The sequence below is a fragment of the Sus scrofa genome, chromosome 12 (genome assembly GCF_054392235.1).
Source record: "Sus scrofa isolate SSC_HxYL_T2T_F1_AM1 chromosome 12, Sscrofa_HxYL_maternal_Yorkshire_Landrace_v2.0, whole genome shotgun sequence".
Classification (NCBI taxonomy): domain Eukaryota; kingdom Metazoa; phylum Chordata; class Mammalia; order Artiodactyla; family Suidae; genus Sus; species Sus scrofa.
The window spans coordinates 55696975-55716643 of NC_139394.1; the positions used below are offsets into that span (position 1 = coordinate 55696975).

General features: G+C 50.3%; 1 protein-coding gene across 2 annotated transcripts in view; it reads left to right on the top strand.

Annotated features, from left to right (window-relative positions):
• The window catches only part of LOC146398355 (uncharacterized), a 246098-nt gene that overhangs the window by 162087 nt on the left and 64342 nt on the right, over window positions 1-19669 (top strand). Inside the window, exon 3 of one of the 2 annotated variants that reach the window (XM_084985733.1) lies at window positions 3807-3875. In XM_084985733.1, coding sequence (XP_084841859.1) covers window positions 3807-3875 — 69 coding nt within the window. Of the gene's footprint in view, window positions 1-3806; window positions 3876-12311; window positions 12411-19669 lie in introns of those variants that run through there. The other variant, XR_014821618.1, reaches the window with a different exon arrangement.

The window sequence follows — 19669 nt, forward strand, 5'->3', positions numbered from 1 at the left end:
GGTGGACATTGGGATGGGACTGCTCTGGGATTGGCTTGACTCCCTGGTTCTGCCACTTAGCAGCTGGGCAGGCTTGGTTAAGTTGCTTAACTTCTCTGAGAGTCTCATCTGTACAACCTCAGGTGTTGTCCCTCACTCAGGTTCTCAGTTACATATGTTAAGTCTGAATTTGGGTCTAGACCCAATCAGGGGACTCAGGCATCTTTATACAATGACCATAGGTATACCAGGAGGCCACATGTCTCAGGTGCCAGGGGGATGTCCACTACTTGGAACCAGAGGCATCCTAGTTAGAGGGTTTTAGGAAGGACTTAGAGGACTTGTCTTAGGAGATTTGGGGCAGGGTTCAAAGAAATGGAGCTTTGCTTTGGGTTGGATGCTGTCTGGAAGTGAAGCTAATTCTGTGATTTGGTATCTTGATCTTTCTTTTCTCTAAGGTGAGAGGAACAGCTGTCACTCACATTAGCCAGGATCGGGGTTATTTAGTGATTTTCATGGCTTGGATAATGTACATATTGTGTCAGTGTTCCGACATGATTAGAAAGAGTTCTGGTTCTGCCTTAAAGTCACAGAGTCTCCTTGTCTTTTGTTGATGTCCTGTGAAATTGTTTATGTTCAAGAGGAGAACGCCAGGGGAGCTTCCTGGGGGTGACTGTGATTATTTAATCTCTAGATCCCCAATTTTGGAGTGGGGACCGACCTTATCACTAGGAAACATTATCAATTCACAAACTTGACTGTGCAAAGCAAAGAAATTTAATTGTTTGGAGTTCTCATTGTGGCTTAGTGGGTTAAGAACCTGACGTAGTCTCCGTGCAGATGTGGCCTTGCTTAGTGGGTTAAGGGTCTGGCATTGCCACAGTCTCAGCATAGGTCACAGATGCAGCTCAGATCCCAAGTTGATGTGGCTGTGGTGTAGCTGGCAGCTGCAGCTCTGATTTGACCCCTAGCCTGGGAACTTTCCTGTGCCACAGGTGTGACCCCTAAAATGCCAAAAACAAAAAGAGAAAGAAAAAAAGAAAAACCCAGGAAAATATAAAACAAAATAAGACAGCAGAAATGTGTCAATATATCATCAACTATAATAAATGAAAGCATATTAAACATACCAGTTAAGAGATTCATAAATTTGGCTTTAAAAAGTCAGCTGCGTACTATTTAAGAGCTAAGGTCAAAAGATATCAAAATACTAAAAATAAAGAGATAAAACAGTAATAGATTTGCAAAAAGAATTTACTGTCAGATAAAAATGAACTCACAGTGAGAGGCATTAAAAGTATCAATGACAGACTTTTCATTGTGTGATTCCAGCATTAGCCCTGAAATAGATAATGCAAAATCTGAAATAACTATGGGGGGAAATTGACAAAACAACATACATAGTGGATGTATTTGACAGATTTTTTTCCTCAGAAAATGTATGATCATGTATGCATATAAGTGTAAATTTGAACCCCATGAATAGCAAATGCATGTGGAAAGAAGACTATGTTTTAGACCACAAAAGAGGTCTCCATAAATTTCAAAGAATTTTCGTTATCAACAGATCCTCCATCCAGCGTGCAATTAAATTGGTAATCAACAACAAAGAGATGATCTGTGGGGTGTTTGGAAACTAAAACACACTTCGGAATTATCCACGGGTTCAAAAAGAAATTTACAGCAGAAATTAATAAGTATTTTGAATTGAAAATAAGGAAGGCACTACATAATCAAGCTTGTCTGATATAGTTGAACTGGCTCTTAGAGGGGCTGATTTATAGTCTTGAGTGCATTTATTAGGAAATCAGAACAGCTGCACATAACTTACAACCCAAACAGTCAATTTAAGAATCTAGAAACAGAATGGCAAACTAGAAAAAAGGAAATAATACAGATAATGATAGAAATGAATAAATAATAAAGTACATAATAACACATCCACAAAAATGAAGACATCAACAAACTGAAAGTGAATTGCTCAGAAAGGCCGATACTTAAAGAAACCTTGATAAGGCTGATTCAGAAAATAGAGAAGGCACAAATAAGAAATATGCAGAATGAAAAGAAGGAAATGTGCACAGATGGAGATTTTGACCATGGGAGAGCACCGAGAATGACCGTGTACCAATTGGAGGGAAATTCTGAGATCTTCTCAAGGTCACGTACACTCCCACAGCACAGGGCACAGAGCCTGGGGCGGCGCTGGCTCGTAGAGATTCTCTCAGAGGTGAATTCACACTCTGGAGAAGAACATGGCATTATGCTAAGACTCCTTTTGCTCTCTTTTGAGGAATGGAATTCAGCCAGGTGGTACTGGTTCTGATGTGATTCGTGGAGCTGGGGAAGTTTTGACGGAAGAAGGAGTGGTCAGAGGTCAGAGAGAGAAACATTTCCCAGGGCTTTGGGGCAGGAGATGGGCAGATGAAGCGGCTGGAGGCGGGAAACCACCGATTCCAGTGTTCGTCAAGGCAGAGGGGCCCAGATGGAGTCTGTTGACCACAAGCTGTGCAACCTGGAGCAAGTCTCCTCAACAATCTGAGCCCCTATTGCCTCGTCTTCAAGCTGAGGGTCATCGAAGTGCCTGCCTCATGAACTGCAAAGGGGAAAGAAGATAAGGGAGGCAAACCTCCTGCTTGTCAAGGAGTCAGCACTTGACCAGTGCTGGGGGTGGGGGGGGTGACGACAGCCATGACCATGACCCGTGTTAATGACGTCAGTACAGCAGCACAAGATGAATGGGATGGAAGAGGAAGAGGAAGGGCAGGTAGAAGTCAGCTTACAAAGAGTCGTAAATCTCACCCCAGAAGGAAGGCTTCATTCTAGGCATGCCAAAGAGACATGAAGGGCTTTTGCGCTGGGACTTGCTGAATAAAGTGGGGCATCTTTCATTGAAGGGAGGGGTATGTGAGGTCAGCCGTGCAGGAGGGAGAAATCCCCCGGGAAGCAAACATTGTAGATCCTCATCTCCCACCATGTTGTGGGTCTTACCACCACCGATAATTGTTCCTTTTTTCTCTGTTTTTTTTTTTTTTTTTTTTTATGGCTGCACTCATGGCCTATGGAAGTTCCTGGGCCAGGGATCGGCTCTGAGGCAAAGCTGCAGCAATGCCAGATCTTTTGAATCCACTGTGCCCAGCCAGGGATCGAACCTGCACCTCTGCAGCGACCTGGGTTGCTGCAGTTGGATTCTTAACCCACTGCGCCACAGCAGGGGCTTCATTTTTTCCTTATTTAAAGTTCCTTTCAATTCCTCCTGTGGTGTGGCATCAGAGCTCTGTCTGTGTATATGCTTGTGCACATGTGTGCATAGATGTGTTTAAATACTGGAAACTGCTTTGAGCAGATGAGTAGTTTTTTTTATACACATTCACTCCATCCCAGTGTTTATGAGCAAATGTCTATTCTCTAGACAAAAGCCTGGTGGAGGAGTATTTATCTAACTGGGCTAATTAGAAGAGCTTTCTCCCTGCTTGGGTGGAAAGCTAGGATGGGAGTGAATCTGGTATTCTCCAGCCACGTACACTGTGGAATTGGCTGGCCTCGCCGCTCAAAAAAGCTTCAAAGGATGCAGCTGCTGCGTTCAATTTCCCAATCACTCTGCTTCCCGAACATGCTGCCCAGTCGGAGGATGCAGAGAACTCCAGTCCTGATGAGTCTTAATAAAATGTGCTACAGGAAGTCAGTCTCCTGTTGAGTGAGACCTGACTGCTTCTTTCTGTTCAAATAACATTTTGTTTAAAAAATTATTCTTAGAGAAATACAGGGGCTGGTTGATAAGTCAGTGTCGCCGAGCCCACTGACCCACACCTTTATCCATCTTCCAGATTGTGCTGCCTCCATGTGCACCCCTGGGGCTCACCTGCTTCCTTTCCCATCTGTGCTTGGACAGAAAGGTAGGGGCTGAACCAGTATAACAAGGGTTTATGAAGGTCTAGTGTGAAGCATGACTAATCCATTGGGTCTAACCCTAACCCTAACCCTAACCCTAACCCTAACCCTAACCCTAACCCATTGGGTCTATTGTATTCTCAGCCTGCAAGGGTCTGAAGCGGCAGGTAGGTTAATCAGATGCCTGTAGAGTGTGATGATGCTCAGATTAAGAGATGCAGGAAGGGTGCACACGAGGAACCTAGGTCTGTCCAGCAGGATCGGGGAAGACTGAGTCTTGAAGGAGGAGTACCAGTTTCCAGATGGGTGAAATGGGGGGAGGCTACGCCAGGCCGAAGAGCAGCATCATGTGAGGCAGAGGTACAAGGGACCCTGGTGTGATTGGGAGACTTTTAAGAGGCCTGTGGCCCTGGGATAGAAAAGCTGGCCTTGCTTAGCAGAGTCTGCCCAGGAAGGCTGCTGACTGTTTGGACCAGCCAGCCTGAAACGACGCAGGAACCAGCAACTGGGAGACTTCAGGGGTGGAGCCTACTGATGGAAAGCGTCATTGTCACCACCACCATCATCACAATCACTGTAGGAGGAGCTGTTTTTTTCTTTTCTCTACATTTCTGCCCAGGCCCCTGCGAACGAAAACAGCAAGGCCCTCCTGGAAGTGTGGGTGTGTGATTTTTGCCCTTGCCTCTGCCTAAGGGAGAAGACATGTCTTATCTGGTTGTGAGAGTGGGTTAAGGCTCAATTTCTCTAAACCACCCTCTCTTCCTTCCCTGGCCTGATCATGGCTGCAAGTCTTTTTCTTCTTCTTTATGCGATAAGCTCACCTGGGAAGTTGCTGGTGGGTACATTTACTTTGGGTACAAAGCCTGGTTTTGTTCTCAAGTAGCATCCTCCAGACAAGTCTCACCAGGTCAAAAGAAATGATGTTTTGTTGCCTGTATATGTTTCTCAATGTCTTCGGGACCTCAAAGAGTCTGTTATTTATTGCCATATAATGCTGCTTAAAATGACTACAAGTCCTCAGGAGTCTCTAGCTCATGTGTCTGGGGTCAAATGCAGCAGGTCAGGTGGCTTTGCTGATCTTGGCTGGGCTCCCTCACATGTCTGGCAGCTGGTGGGCTGTTGGCCAACCTAGAATGGCCTTGGCGGGGGCACTAGGGTGACGCGGCTGTCCTTTATGTGACTCTTCTCTTCTGTAGGCAAGCCCAGCCATGGTCTCACATCATGGTGGAGGAGCAAAAGGGAAGGCAGGCACATGCAAGGTCAGCAGAGACCTAGGTTTGGAACAGGCATGTCTTTCACGCTGCCATCTACTGAACATGGCAAATTCCGAGGTCTGTCTGGATGCAGTGGGGGCAAAGGGACTCACCCTCTTTATAGAGAACCGCAAGGACATGGATATGGGGGGGAGGGGAGGGAACCAGGGGAACGTCAGGTATCACTGTCACCACCATCACGAACTCCTGCATCATTGTCACCATCGCCTGCACCTCCTCCCCCACCTGGAGCCCTCCGCCCACATGCATGCATCCTACACCACGCCTGGTTCTTCCTCTCTGGTCGGTGTGAATACATCTCACACTCTACACCCAGAATCGAATGTCAGGGACGACCCATTTCCTTGAGAGAAGGAGGAAGGACAGCACGTTCACTTTCTGCAGGAAGAAAGTGGAATCCAGCGAGGTCAGCTCATCTGGCAAAGGTCACACAGCTGGGCTGTAGGGAGGTCCAGCCCCCTCCTGGGGGACAGATGTGTACCTCAACCGCATCAGCAAAAATGGCTGGTTTGTCTTTTGCCTTCTGCGTCTGCACAGAACTGAAGGCTTCCTCATTTGCAGGGTCTCTTCCAGGATCTGGGCTGCTCAGGATCTGGAGGCGGCCTGCCTCACCCCTAGCGCTTAATTAAAATGAAGATGAAGTGCTCTCCGTGACGGGTCACGCTCTGTGGCAGTCACTGCGCCAAGGACCCGGCGGGGCCTCCGAGGTGGAGAATTCTTCCCCAGCCTCTGCTCCAGTGGCAGCAGCTTCCTCCAGGGAGCCTCATTTATAATTCCTTTGGTAATTAAAACAACAGATGTTATAATTAAAAGGCTCCTCATTAAATCACAAATAACTGAAGCTTGAGGTGGGTCCTCATGGAACAGTGTCACCAAGTCACCTTTGGAGGGAATAATAAGCATGTAAAGGGAAGGTCTTAGCTGGCCTGGCTCAGGGCTGCGTAGGGCTGCCTGGCCCAGGCGCTGACAGATGCATCAGGAAAGCCTGACAGGGGTCCTGAGTGGAAACCATGATGGGAGGGTGGGGGGAGTCCCAAAGGGGCTGGGGCGGAGAAGACAGTACAGCGGAAGGAGCCCAGGGCTGTCGTCCTGCGCCCATTCTTTAGTACTCAGGGACTGCGGCTATAGGGAGCTCCCAGGACCCTTGAGACATCGAGAACGTGGAAGCAGCGAGGAGCCCCTAGGAGGGCCCAGGACACTGGTTCTCATCCTGGCTGGGCCACCCACTCCCCGGGCAAGCCCCGTCTCTGAGCCACAGTCCCCTTGTCTGGGAAATGGGCAGAGAGACACCTAAGCCTGAGCTGCGGGGACGAGAGATGTTGGTAAATCCTTGAGCTCAGTGTCCTGGATGGTGGCACCTGAGCATGAACCACCTGGGCTGCTGCCACGTGTTTCAGAGAAGCCCCCCATCCAGGAGCCACCTGAGCATGGCCATGGCTGAGGCTGGGTACCTGTCCCCACGGAGCCTGTCACGAAGCTGTTTAGGGAGGATTTCTCAGGAGTGTGTGTGTGTGTGTGTGTATGTGTGTCTGTGTCTGTGTGTGTGTGTTGGAATCAATCCCCTCCACCCCCACCCTGCCAACCACCGAACTGGAGGAGCTCGAAGCAGCTCAGGGCAGCAATAACACACTTTTGTTGAAAGCACCTGACCTGGACCCTTCACCGCAGTGCCGGAGAGGGCGAGACTCTGCCAGCCAGTCGGACTTGGCCCCCAGTCCCTCCCTCTCCCTGGCCCTTGTCCTCAGGTGACTCTAGTTCTCTCGCTCAGCCTGTCTCTTCGACTGTAAGCTGAGGGCCATGATGCTTCTGCACAGCTGCCTTGAGCATTAAACGTTGAAACAGTGAAAGTAAGCCTTCCAGCAGTGCTCACTACCTGCAGAAACTTTCCAGAACCTCACCTACGTCTGTTCGTTGCATGTTCACCTCCACCCCTGAGGGAGGACAGGATGGGTGGGCTAGTGGAGAGATGGCTGGGTTGGAGCCTGGGGGTGGGAGTGGGGTAGGATCTGGTCAGGTTAGTGGTGGCCAGACCGCGCGGGAGTGCCTCTGTGTGCCTTGATGGATGGCCCTGACCCTGGGCTCCAGGCCCCACCCAGCACCCTCTTGAGCATTCTCAGCCATCATCTCCCTGGCCCTCCTTAGGACTGCCCCAGTCCCCTGCCCAGGGAGGCAGGTGTAGAGGCAGCCAGGCCTCCTCCTCCAGATGGCCAGAGCCAGGCCAGGGTGCCTGTCCCATGAGCTCACAGCAGCATCGAGTCAGGTGGGAGGTGGGGGGTGGAAGGAAATCAAGGCCAACCTTGAATGTCAGAACAGGAGAGGGAGAGAAAGAGAATACATCAGAGCAAGTGCATCCCGCTTATTACTCCCTGTGGAGCCCCAGCCTAGCACTGCACCCAGCAAACAGGAGACACCCAGCAACAGTGCTTGGATGGATGCATGGATGGATGGATGGATGGATGGATGGATGGATGGATGGATGGACAGAATGAGGGTGAGACCTATGGATGCACTTGACTAAGTACCTACTATGCGCTGCTTCGGTCATATGTATACACATATATCCATTCCTTTTTTATATTCTTTTCCATCAGGGTCTACTCCAGGAGACTGGGTGTAGTTCCATGTGCTGTACACTAGGACCTCTTTTGCTTATCCATTCTAAATGTAATAGTTTGTATCCACTAACCCCAGATCCCCAGTCCATCCCACTCCCTCCCTCTTCCCCTTGGCAACCACTAATCTGTGCTCTGTGTCTATGAGTCTGTTTCTGTTTTGCAGATAGGTTCATTTGTGCCCTATTTTATTTATTTATTTATTTTTATTTATTTTTTTGTCTTTTGTATTTTTAGGGCCACACATGTGGCATATGGAAGTCCCCAGGCTAGGGGTCTAATCGGAGCTACAGCTGTTGACCTACACCACAGCCACAGCTATGCAGGATCTGAGCCACATCTGAGACCTACCCCACAGCTCACAGCAATGACAGATCCTTAACCCATTGAGTGAGGCCAGGGATAGAACCCACCACCTCATGGTTCCTAGTTGTATTCGTTTCTGCTGTGCCACGACAGGAACTCCTGTGCCCTATTTTAGATTCCACATATAAGTGATATCATATGGTATTTAACTCTTTCTGAATTACTTCACTCAGTATGAGAATCTCTGGTTCCATCCATGTTGCTGCACATGGCGTTACTTCATTCTTTTTTATGGCTGAGTGGTATTGTGTTATGAATATGTACCCCCTCTTCTTCATTCATTCATCTGTCGATGGATATTTAGGTTGTCTTCATTGTGAATAGTGCTGCAGTGAACATGCTCGCTCATGTTTCTTTCTGAGTTGTAGTTTTGTCTGGATATATGCCCAGGAGTGAGATTGCTGGGTCATATGGTAGTTCTATATTCAGTTTTCTGAGATGTCTCCATACTGTTCTCCATAGTGGTTATACCAGTTTACATTCCCACCAATAGCGTACGAGGGTTCCCTTTTCTCCACACCCTCTCCAGCATTTGTTATTTATAGACTTATCAGTGAAAGCCATTCTAATGGGTGTGAGGTGGCATCTCATGGTAGTTTTGATTTGCACAACTCTAATAATTAGTGACGTTGAGCATTTTTTCATGTGCCTGTTTGCCATCCATGTGTCTTCTTTGGAGAAATGTCTATTTAAGTCTTCTGCCCATGTTTCAATTGGGTTGTTTGTTTGTTGTTGTTGAGTTATATGAGTTGTTTGTATATTTTGATTCCAGTTATTTTTATGAACCACAAACATTATAGCAGGTTGTGATGAAACGACCCTTGGAGAGATCGGAAACCCGAGGCCCAGAGAGGTGTAGCAGCTGGCTTAAGGTCACATGGCGAGTCGTTAGCCAATCAGGGCTTGGAGCATCAGTTTGGGGAGAAGTGGGCATCTTTCTCCTCTGTCTTTTGTGACCCCAGGTGGTGAGCAGAAACCAAGCCGGTGGTGGCATCAGGAATTGTGGAGTTCCAGCACATTCAGGAATTTTGTGTAAAATAATGCTCGTAATAAATTTCTCCCCCCTGAGGACAATGAAGTACCAAAGGAGGGGGTGAGGGCTTGACAGGGGCTCCGATTGAAGTCAAATACATCCATTTTCAACAATAAAGGCTGCTGGCACCACGGAGAAAAGAGGAAAAAGAATGAGGCAAAAGACAACAGCTCCAGGAGTTCCCGTCGTGGCGCAGTGGTTAACGAATCCGACTAGGAACCATGAGGTTGCGGGTTCGATCCCTGCCCTTGCTCAGTGGGTTGACGATCTGGCGTTGCCGTGAGCTGTGGTGTAGGTCGCAGACGTGGCTGGGATCCTGCGTTGCTGTGGCTCTGGCGTAGGCCGTGGCTACAGCTCTGATTGGACCCCTAGCCTGGGAACCTCCATATGCCGCAGGAGCGGCCCAAGAAATAGCAAAAAGACAAAAAAGACCAAAAAAAAAAAAAAAAAAAAGACAACAGCTCCAGGCCGGGCTGGGGGAGAGGGGGGTCCTGGTATCTGAATCAGTGGCTGAGCTGGAGGGGGGGACGCCCTCTGTGGTTGCAGATCTCATCTCTCCCCACCTCCCACCCTGTCCTGCAAGGAGAAGCTCTGCCCATCGCCACCTCCAGGCTGTCCCCTTCCTCCCTGGGCCTGAACCCCCACTTTTCTCTTGTCAGGGGCTCCCCTGGCATCCTGCAGACTGAACGGGGGATTGTATGGCACAGATTGTGGCTGGAGATTTTTTTTTTTTTTCTGTATAAAATGTTCAAAAAGCAACAACCCACTGAATTACCTTGCAATAGTACATCTTGGTTCTGTTTATTAGACTGGCTTCAGCCCTGTGACACTTAAGAATAAATAAGTAGGAGTTCCCGTCGTGGCGCAGTGGTTAACGAATCCGACTAGGAACCATGAGGTTGCGGGTTCGGTCCCTGCCCTTGCTCAGTGGGTTAACGATCCGGCGTTGCCGTGAGCTGTGGTGTAGGTCGCAGACGCGGCTCGGATCCTGCGTTGCTGTGCCTCTGGCGTAGGCCGGTGGCTACAGCTCCGATTCAACCCCTAGCCTGGGAACCTCCATATGCCGCGAGAGCGGCCCAAGAAATAGCAACAACAAGAACAACAACAACTAAAGACAAAAAGACAAAAAAAAAAAAAAAAAGAATAAATAAGTAACCTAATCTCACATAAATCTAGAATTGCATTTAAAAATGTACAGCCTGAGCCCCAAACACCCTCTTCCTAAACTTTCCTCCAGTCTGCAGTCCCAGCTCCTAAAAAGCCTGGCCCATGTATCACCTCCTCCCTGCAGCCTTCTGGGATTGCCCCAGTCTGCATTGCCCTCCCTAGACTGAGCCCCCACAGCCTCTTTAGGCTCTCCCAAAGGACAGATCTTCAGTCCCTTCCTCTTTGGCTGTGTCCCCTTGGGCAGACCCTTGCACCCTCTCTCCTCACACTTGCCCAGCTGCTCACGGCCTATTTTTTATAGCTTCTGTCTCATCAGTGCATGTCTTGTGCTCTAGAAAGAGCAAGGACTCCAGGAAGAGCGGCTCTGTGGCACCTTCCTCTTCCTCCTGCTTCTTCTCCCTCCAAGACACAGCCGCACACACACAGGGACTCAGGAGAGACCAGGCTCTGATGAACCAGAGGGAGGTTTCAGCCCTCTCTTCCGTGGGCCTTCGTTTCCCCATCTGCCAAAGAAAGAGTTGGTGTGCATAACGGCAAGTTTGCCTGAAAAGTCAGTGGGTAGGAGATCTGGATGGGGGTCACTTTGGGGCTTTGGAGCGGAATTCAGAAATAGGAACCAGAAGCCCTAAGATACTCACAACTGAGAATGTCACCTTAGGGTTGGAATTAGAAAATAATGTGAGGGTTAGGGCTACCCTCACATTATAATGTGCACCCATCGTGGTGCAGCAGAAACGAATCCATCCAGGAGCCATGAGGTTGCGGGTTCCATCCCTGGCCTTGCTCAGTGGGTTAAGGATTCAGCGTTGCCGTGAGTTGTGGTGTAGGTTGCAGATGTGGCTTGGATCCCACATTGCTATGGCTCTGGTGTAGGCTGGCAGCTACAGCTCTGATTAGACCCCTAGCCTGGGAACCTCCATATGCCACAAGTGCGGCACTAAAAAGACAAAAAAGACCAAAATAAAGAAAAAAGAAAATAATTTGAGATCCAGACACAGACTTACAAAGATGATTTCCAGCATCACAAAGAAGAGCAGTTCTGGCTCATTCATAGGGAAGAGACAAAAGTTGGCAGTGGTGCCTCCAGCCCATAGACTGTCACGTTGCCAGAAAATGGTATTTCCAGTGAGCACTTCATGATGGCAAAAAAATGAGGATGATATGACGACGGGAGATGGGAAAAGCAGAAGAGAAACGTCTTGAGTCCGCCATGCCAGCTATGGAAACGCGGAGCAGAAAAGACCGGCTTGATTGTGTGTGATGATTATGCGACCTTCTTAATTTTTTTCTGCGAGTCCCGTGTCTCCTATTGTAAACATGTGCATCCTGCTCTCCCAACACACGCACACACACACCCACATGCACGCACGCACGCACACACAGTTACACAGGAAGAAGGAAATCCACATGCTGAGCTGTCTGGACTTTTGGATGCAGCCGGGGGGGTCTGTGGCTCCCAGAGTGTGGTGTGAGTTGCAAGATGTTTCTACAAGCGTGACCTTCCTCAGTCTTTCCAAACAGGATGCTGACTCCCCGAGGTTCCTCCCAGTGCTGTGGAAGGTGGCAGCGTGGCTGAGGAAACGCCTTCCCAAATAGTCTCTCCTTGACCTCTCAGGCTGCAGCTTCTCCCAAGAATGCCCGCTAGGTTTTCAGAAGCAACCCTTCTCTGTTTCTGGAGCGGACATCCGAGGCCCCCGTCCTCTGGCCTAGACATCATGCTCTTGAGCCCTCCCCCAAGTTGTCCCTGCACGGAAAGCCCGCTCTAAGAGCTTAACCGGAACACATACCCGTGGACTTTGGAAGGAAAACACAGGACTGCGAGAGCCGGCCCTTGTCATTCAGGAAATGACTCTGGGTTTTGGGGTTTGTTTTGTTTCTGTAGGGGAATAACAGGAAGGCGCCTCAGAAGAAGGAAAGAGGCAAGGCCATTGTGATCGGCGTCATCTAAATCAGCAGAAACTATAAAACTGACTCACAAAGATGCTGGGTGGGGCTGCCTGAGAGCGGGAAAGCCCTGATGCCCTGGCCGCCACCTGCCTCATCTCCTGGTCCAGCCTCCCTTGTGTGGCCTCATCTGATACGCACCTGGTGAGCCTGGGCAGGTACATCTTGGCAAATCCCAGAGGGGAGGGTGTCTTGCTCCTCCCTGGGGGCAGCTCACAGTCTACTTGGCAGGATGGCAACCCGGGGGACAAGAGCAGTTCCCGAGGCTGTGGCCCTGCCTTGGAGCTCGCTATGCTCCAAGGAAAGGAAGCTCCAGATGGCTGGGGCACCAGAGAGGCTTCTCGGAGGAGGTGATGTTTGCACTGACTAGTGAAACTCTGGCAGACAGTGAGGCCAGAACCCAGTCCTGAAAAGAGATTCATAAAAAAACCTGGCAAAACTGCCCGAAGCCTTTTCTGGATATGACTTTACTTCAGACACAATATTTTGATCATTTCCACCTAAAATGAATCAGAAACATATGCATTAATTTCCCCTTAAAAATATACACTTGTTGTACTTGGCAAGACGCAACACGAGATTCGATGAATCTAAAGCAACCGGAGAATTGTATGGGATCCAAGGCTGGGAGGTCTCAGAAGCCAGAGCATCTTTTGGCCTGTATGTACCTGGAGGCTGTTTCTCCACCTCACGTGTGGCGGGGCCTCAGCAGCCAAAAGCTCAAGTCCAAAGTCAGGCCAGATCTCAATGCATTCCTTCTATAGCAGGTCTGACACCAAGTGGCCCCATCCTGGCTAAGGAACTGATTCCTCGGAAGAGTCGGTGCACCTCTGCTTGGCTGAATTTGTTCATGTTTGTTCTAAGCCAACTTCCCTCCCTCCCTCCCCTCAAATGGTCGTCACATCTTCCACTAAGAAGCACGGCCTGTCTTTACTGATCATATGTGGAGAGGTTTGTCCTGATCGTGGTCTAGTTTTTCTTAACCCCAGACCCAAGATGAATCCCAAAGGCCCTTTCACAGCTGGAGCATTACCTGCTTTACTTTGGCATGAAAATGGTCCATTGAAGGTGGTGCCCTCAGGTATCAGTCCTTGAAGGAGCTGCCTCCCCAGTGGGCAGGGTAGTGCCGAAGAAGATGGGCACTCCAGCAAGTGTGTGCTTGGCTGAGCAGTTCTTCAGAACGCAGATGCCACTGAGGTCTATTTTACGAGGTTGATCTGGGGGTGCAGGTGGGGGACCATCCCGCCAAATTCATTGCCAATGGCTGTGTAACAAATGACCCCAACATGAATGGCCTAACAAACAATAAGCACTTATGATCTGTCATGGTTCCTGTGGGTCAGAGCTTGGGAGCAGCTCAGCTGGACAGTTCTGGCTCAGGGTCACATATCTGAAGGCTCACCTGGAGCTGGAGGTCCCTTTTCCCAGGTAACTCACCCTCACAGTTGACAGGTTGGTGCTGGCTGTTTGCAGGGACTCCGGTTGCTTTCCGTGTGGGCCACACCACAGAGCTGCTTGAGCGTCCTCACAGCGTGTTAGCTGGCTCCCCACCACCCCCACAGGATGAGAGACTGGGGAGAGGAAGGCGGAAGCAAGGTCTTTTATGATCTAGGCTTAGACATCACGCACCATTACTTCTATATGTTTTGTTGGTTATCCAGACCCGTCCTGATACAACCTACATGCACATGTACACGTATATGCACGTGTGTACTTAATAAAGGCATGAAGCCTGGAGGCGGGGTCACTGGAAGCCGTCTTGGAGGCTTCCATTTCCAAGGCAACTGACACCCATCCGGTTGCATGTCCCACACCCATCCAGCTGCATGTCTCACAGGCAGTAGATGAACCAGATGTCCTTTCTGTCCCCTTCGGAGTCCCCAGCAGAGACTTCTTTGCACGTGGCATGTTCCACTTACCACATGTCCGGTTATCATCGTTAGCCGGGGCCTCGGACACCAAGGGCGTGCTGCAGTGCTTGGTGTCAGATGTTCATGACGCTTGAGCATTGAGGAGAAAAAGGGCAGAAAAGGGTAATGGGCTACTAGGGGCCAGAGTGATGGGCTAGGAGTGAGGAGACCTGAGTCCGCCGTCAGTACACCGATGTGGGTCAGAAAGGGAAGGGCGGCCCCCAGTCTATCGGGATGGTCACGTGGTGGTTCTGGAGTCAAATAACTGTCACCTCTTCACCGACTGACCTGACGCTTCTGCGCTCTGTTTCCTCCCAGGCAAAAGCTGTTGGGAGGAAAGTGTCCAGAAGGCACTTTCTCCAGCGCCTGGAGTGTTGGTCCTACCATGCTAGCTCCGGGCCAGACCTTGTGGCATGTGTGTTTCAGAGATTCTCTTCTTACCTCTCTCTCTTCTTACCTCAGGCTCCAATTTCCCACCCCTGCCCCCCAACGGCTGGCGGCCACAGCCCCAGGATGCGATGCGGTCTGCACCTCTCAGAGAGTGGGTGCAGAGGCAAGGGGGTTCAAAGGTTTGGGAGGGATGAGGAATGATGAAGTTGTGTCTGGTTGCTTCTTTTTCTTCAGTGAATCAAAAAGTGAGGTCACCAGCCCAGAGAGGGGGCTGGTTCTTTCTGTAACAGCCTCAGGCTGACAGCGTCAGAGAGACCACCCTGGAAAGGTTCTCCCGGGCAGTCCCACAGTTTGGAACTTGGACTCGTAAGGTGCTTAGAACCATGCCCGGTGCATAGTAAGTGTGGACGGAGGATTAGCTCTGGCTACTGTTGCCATTACCGTTGTTCTTACTGCTCCTCTGGGCATCCTTCAGCCAGGAGATAGGGAAGCGGTGGGTGAGGTGGGCAGTCTGCAGCAATAGCGCTGGCTGGGGAGTTGCTGACCAGACTCTGCCCAAGCCACAGCTAAGGAGCCCTGGTCAAAGTCTCACCCTTGTCCTGATAGTGCTGAGGATCTAGAAGCATCCATGCAACCCAAAGCTTGTGGATGAGGAACCCAAACCCAACAAGAAGAAGGGAGTCCAGCCTGCCCACATAAGGAGTAAGGAGTCTGGTGGAACTAGGATGAGAACCCAGGGCTCTTGCCTCCCGTGGTCTGGGGCCCTTTCTAACACTCTGTTTTGCCTTTTCTTCTGTATATATACTCAGGTTGTCTTTGCAGAGGTACCCTGACATCTTGCTTCTCCTTTGATTGATATCTTAGTTGGGGGGGGGCATTTTAGTCTGGGCCACAGCAGCCTCCATAGGAGTTTAACTCTTTCATTCCTTCCACAGACAATCTAAGAGCTGGGCTCTGTGTTAACTGCGAGGTATTCCAAAATGCATGAGGTGCCCCCAGCCCCTGCCTGAGAGGGGTACATGGGGCAGACGTGCAGAAGATTTCCATCCAAGGGGATACCAAGAAATGAGGGCAGTGACAGATCACATCTGAGGTGTGGCAGGACCCCAGGGTGGGGTTGGACACACTGTACGGACAGAGTTGGGGAAGGCTTGCCCAGGAGCCTTGTTAGATCTGTGACCCAACCTTGAAGAAGTTACCTAAGTCCACATGCCCCAGTTTCCCTGGCTGTAAAACAGGAAAGAGCAGCAGTATCATCCTCACAGCTACTGCAAGGATTTAAAGACACAGAGCAAGTACTGGCATGAGGCTGGCACAGAGTAAACACAACACATTTTGATCGTTGATGTTACTGTTATTACTATGGAGGACTTTTGATGCCAGCTACTCTGGGATTATTTCACAGGCCTTGGGAGCCATTGGAAGTGCCAGGGTAGGGGGTGGCAGGCATATTTGAAGGGAAATAAAGACTGGCAAACCTGACATCCGAAGTCAGGACCAGTGAAAGCAGAGTCTCTCTCAGGAGGGGACTCATACTCCTAGCTGGTCAGAGAGAGAATGGGGCCCCTTGTGGGGTAGTGAGCTCCCCATCACTGAAAGTGTGCAAGTAGATGATGAACAGTCACTTGGTAGAGATGTCAAATGTGAGTGTGTTGGGGCGGGGCTGGTGGGTCGTTTTCCTTCCTGAATCTGGGCTGCATGGGCCCCTCCATTCCGGGGGGGGCGGTGTCTGTCATTCTGTTTCTAAGCCCCTGGGACTGGGCACCAAAGGACTAGGTTAGGCTGAGCTTTTGACTTGATCACAACCTCACACAATAGCCATGTTCCTGCCAGTTTCCCAGGGGGAACAGCAGGATTGGGAGGTGGGGAGCTGAAAACCTTCCCCGGGTAAGCCACGGCTCTAGCTAACCAAGGGGCAGGTATTAATTAAAGTGCAGATTAGCCGTCAGTCATGGGTATCAGCACCATGGCTTAGAATTGCTTAATAAGAGGGTTTGTTACACTGTTTTGCCTTCAGAAGGCAATATTGATCAGGAATCCTTGGCCTGGAACTAATTGAATATTCACCCCCAAATTGCAGCGGCTGATTACTTATGAGGCCATGTCTTCTCCTTGTTACTTGGGAAATTGCAACTGGGGTTGGGGCGCAGTGAAAAAGAGGGAGGAGGCAGGAGGTGGGGGGGGAGGCAGAGAGAGGAAGAAAAAGAGAAGGAGAACAAGACAGGAGATGGGAAAAGGGATGGAGGTGGGTTTTTTTTTTTTTTTTTTTTTTGCCTGAAAAATCAGATACGACAAGCCAGATAACGCCTTCATCTCGAAACAACTTCTTATCCCTGGGAGAGGAGCTTTCATGTCCAAGTTTACCAGGACGTGTTTGCAGTGCTGCAATTTTAATGAAGGAAGCTTTCAGTATGTTAATCTTGGGAATAAACTAATATGAATTCATTCCTCTCCTCGCTGTCTCCCTCCCCACAGCAGCCGTGAGGTGCTATTAGAACGTGCTCCCGATGCTGTTTGGGGAATCCTGCAGCTTCTGAGGGTGAGGGCGGGATGCTGGGAGCTATGCTGGAGCTGAGATGGGAGGACATGGGTTTGGGGGGTCACAGGGCTCAGCTGTTCTCAGCTGTCACGCTGTGGCCACCGGCAAGCCCCTGAGTGTCTGGGAGGGCAGTGTCCCTCTGTTGCCCGTGGGTCTTTCTGAGAGCAAGCCGATGGCCTCAAACGCAGACAGGGCTGGGTGCAGATGGCCCATTCATGCACAGCTTCTGTATATCCCTGGTACAGACGTCCTAAATCCTAGGGCTTATAGTTGGGTGAGAAAGTTAGGAAAGGGATGGCAAATACACAAGCCAGTGTGTCACATGCTGCAAAAGAAGTGGGCCAGGTGCTCAGAGGCCAGAGCCAGAGTTCATCCCTTTTGAGTGTGAGGTTTAGGGACTCGCATCAACTGGCAGAGAGGGATGGACAAGATATTCCTAGGAAAAGGTGCCAAGTCGAGGGCAGAAGAAACCGTGTGATGTGTTCCTGAGACACCAAGGATCTCGACAGACTGCAGGTGGCACGAGGCTGGGGCTGGACCATGGAGAGCCTCAGAGTTTAGACTTGGCCCTGAGCACCATGGGGGCGTCCCCAGAAAGACCACAGCAGGGAGTGGAGGGGCAGAGAGGTGATCCAGGCAGAGCCTGGATTTGGAGGCTGGGGAGGCTGTTGGAAGGAGACTCCAGTGAGAGACCACAGAGAAGGCAGTTATAACACCGCAGGGTGAGCTGCTCAGGATCTGAACCAGGGAAGTCAGCTGGGGTGGGAAGAAGAGGGCTGGGATGGAGGAAAGTGTGACTGATTGGGTGGGGGGTTGAGAGGGAGGGAGGACTCCAGGAGGATGTTTCCCACTTGGGCAGTTGAGTGGATGGTGCGGAACACAGACTCAGAAGCAAGGCTGGGGAGGAAACACCACGCTCATTCTCAGTTGTACTGTCTAAGGTCCCAGGAGGTGCCAAGGGCAGCTGGGTTCAGGGCACAGATGCTCAGAGGACAGGTATAGATGTGTGGGCAGTTGAGATAGATTTAGTCGTTGAGGCCATCTGAGCAGAAGGCATCCCCTGGCTTAGGGGAGTGCAGAGAGTGGGAAGAAGACAGACCAACCTGGAAGGGACAGTAACACTAAGGCAAAGAAAAATCCCCACTGATGGAGACACCGCCATCCCAAGTCTAGGAGTGACCATAATGAGAGCAACCCAGTATTTTCACAAATTCTTGCTTCTGTAGACGTACCAGGAGAGGAGGCCTGAGTTTTAATAGTAATTTATCTCAGTGTAGGCTTTTAAACCTCCATTTATCATTGTCGCTGACAACACTTGGATTAATCTGTTGCTCAGCATCTTTGTCGCGGTGGCGAATCCCAGAAGGATAAAAGGGAATTGATATACATAAAGAACTGAATTTCAATTAATGCAAGCCCGCGCTAATTTTCCAACACATAACCCAGAAACATTCACATTCATTACAATTCTGTCGTTGCCGAGCCTCGAGGGGAAACACACCCACTGATTTATTTATTTTTTTCTGGCGTCAAATTCATCATCAAGGGCATTGTGGAGGGGAGGAGGCCAGCCCGACTCCTTGCCCCACCCCCAGGGGGTCCACATTTTTCCTGAGATGTGGAGTGCCATTCCAGAAATTGCTGGACGTTTCTCGAGTGTTTTCCATAATTCTTCAACAGCTTGAAGTTTGGGTCCTAGATGGTTTCCTGTAGATAGGTTGCTGGGGAGGTGGAGATGGAAGCAGATTCTGAATTGAAGCTGACTCAGGGCCTGCCTATCCCATGACCTATTTCCTGACTCCTAGGGTTGGGGGGCCTCAGGGGAGGGGTGCAGTATAATGGCTTCTTTTGGAGGTAGGGCCATGATCCTGGGAACTTGTGTTCATCTAGGGAGGGAGGTGAACCTCACCCCAAAACACGGGAAGAGGACAGTGTAGTGAAGAGATGGGAGGAGTTTCCCACCAAGCCCTCCCCTGTACCTGCCACAGGCTGCTCCCAATTTCCAGACATGCCACATACTTACCTACCCCTCAGCCTTCGTTCCAGCAGTTCCATTGGCCAGCAGTGCCCCTGCCCCATCAGCCTGTCAGACTCTTCCTCATTTGCCAGGACTCAGCTCAGCTCCTTTTCTAAGATGCTTTTTCTCATCCACGGGGTTGCCAGTTCCCCAATGGCAGAAAAAGCAGTCCTGCTATCAACATCCTAGACAGAGGTGGCCAGCCGAGGGCCACAGGAAGCTGTGTGCAGGTGCCCGCCCCACCCAGCAGCGGGGCTCCGTGTCTGCAGAAGAAAGGGATGCCATGTTTTCTACCCTGGAGCACCCTTGCGAATATGGCCCTTAAGAGGCTATGTCTGCCCAGAGGGGTAGCCTTTTCTAATCTGTCCCTTCTTCCCATTGCCTTGCCTGCCTTAGTTTGCCTCAGCGGAGATCGCTTCTTCACCCCGACCCCAGGGCATGTTTCTGGGTGCAAACAGCCGTCTCTAAGACCAGGGCCTCCTGGCCAAAACCAGATGCCCGCCCATTTCCAACAGCTCATTAGAATTCCCCATCCTGTCCCAGGCTC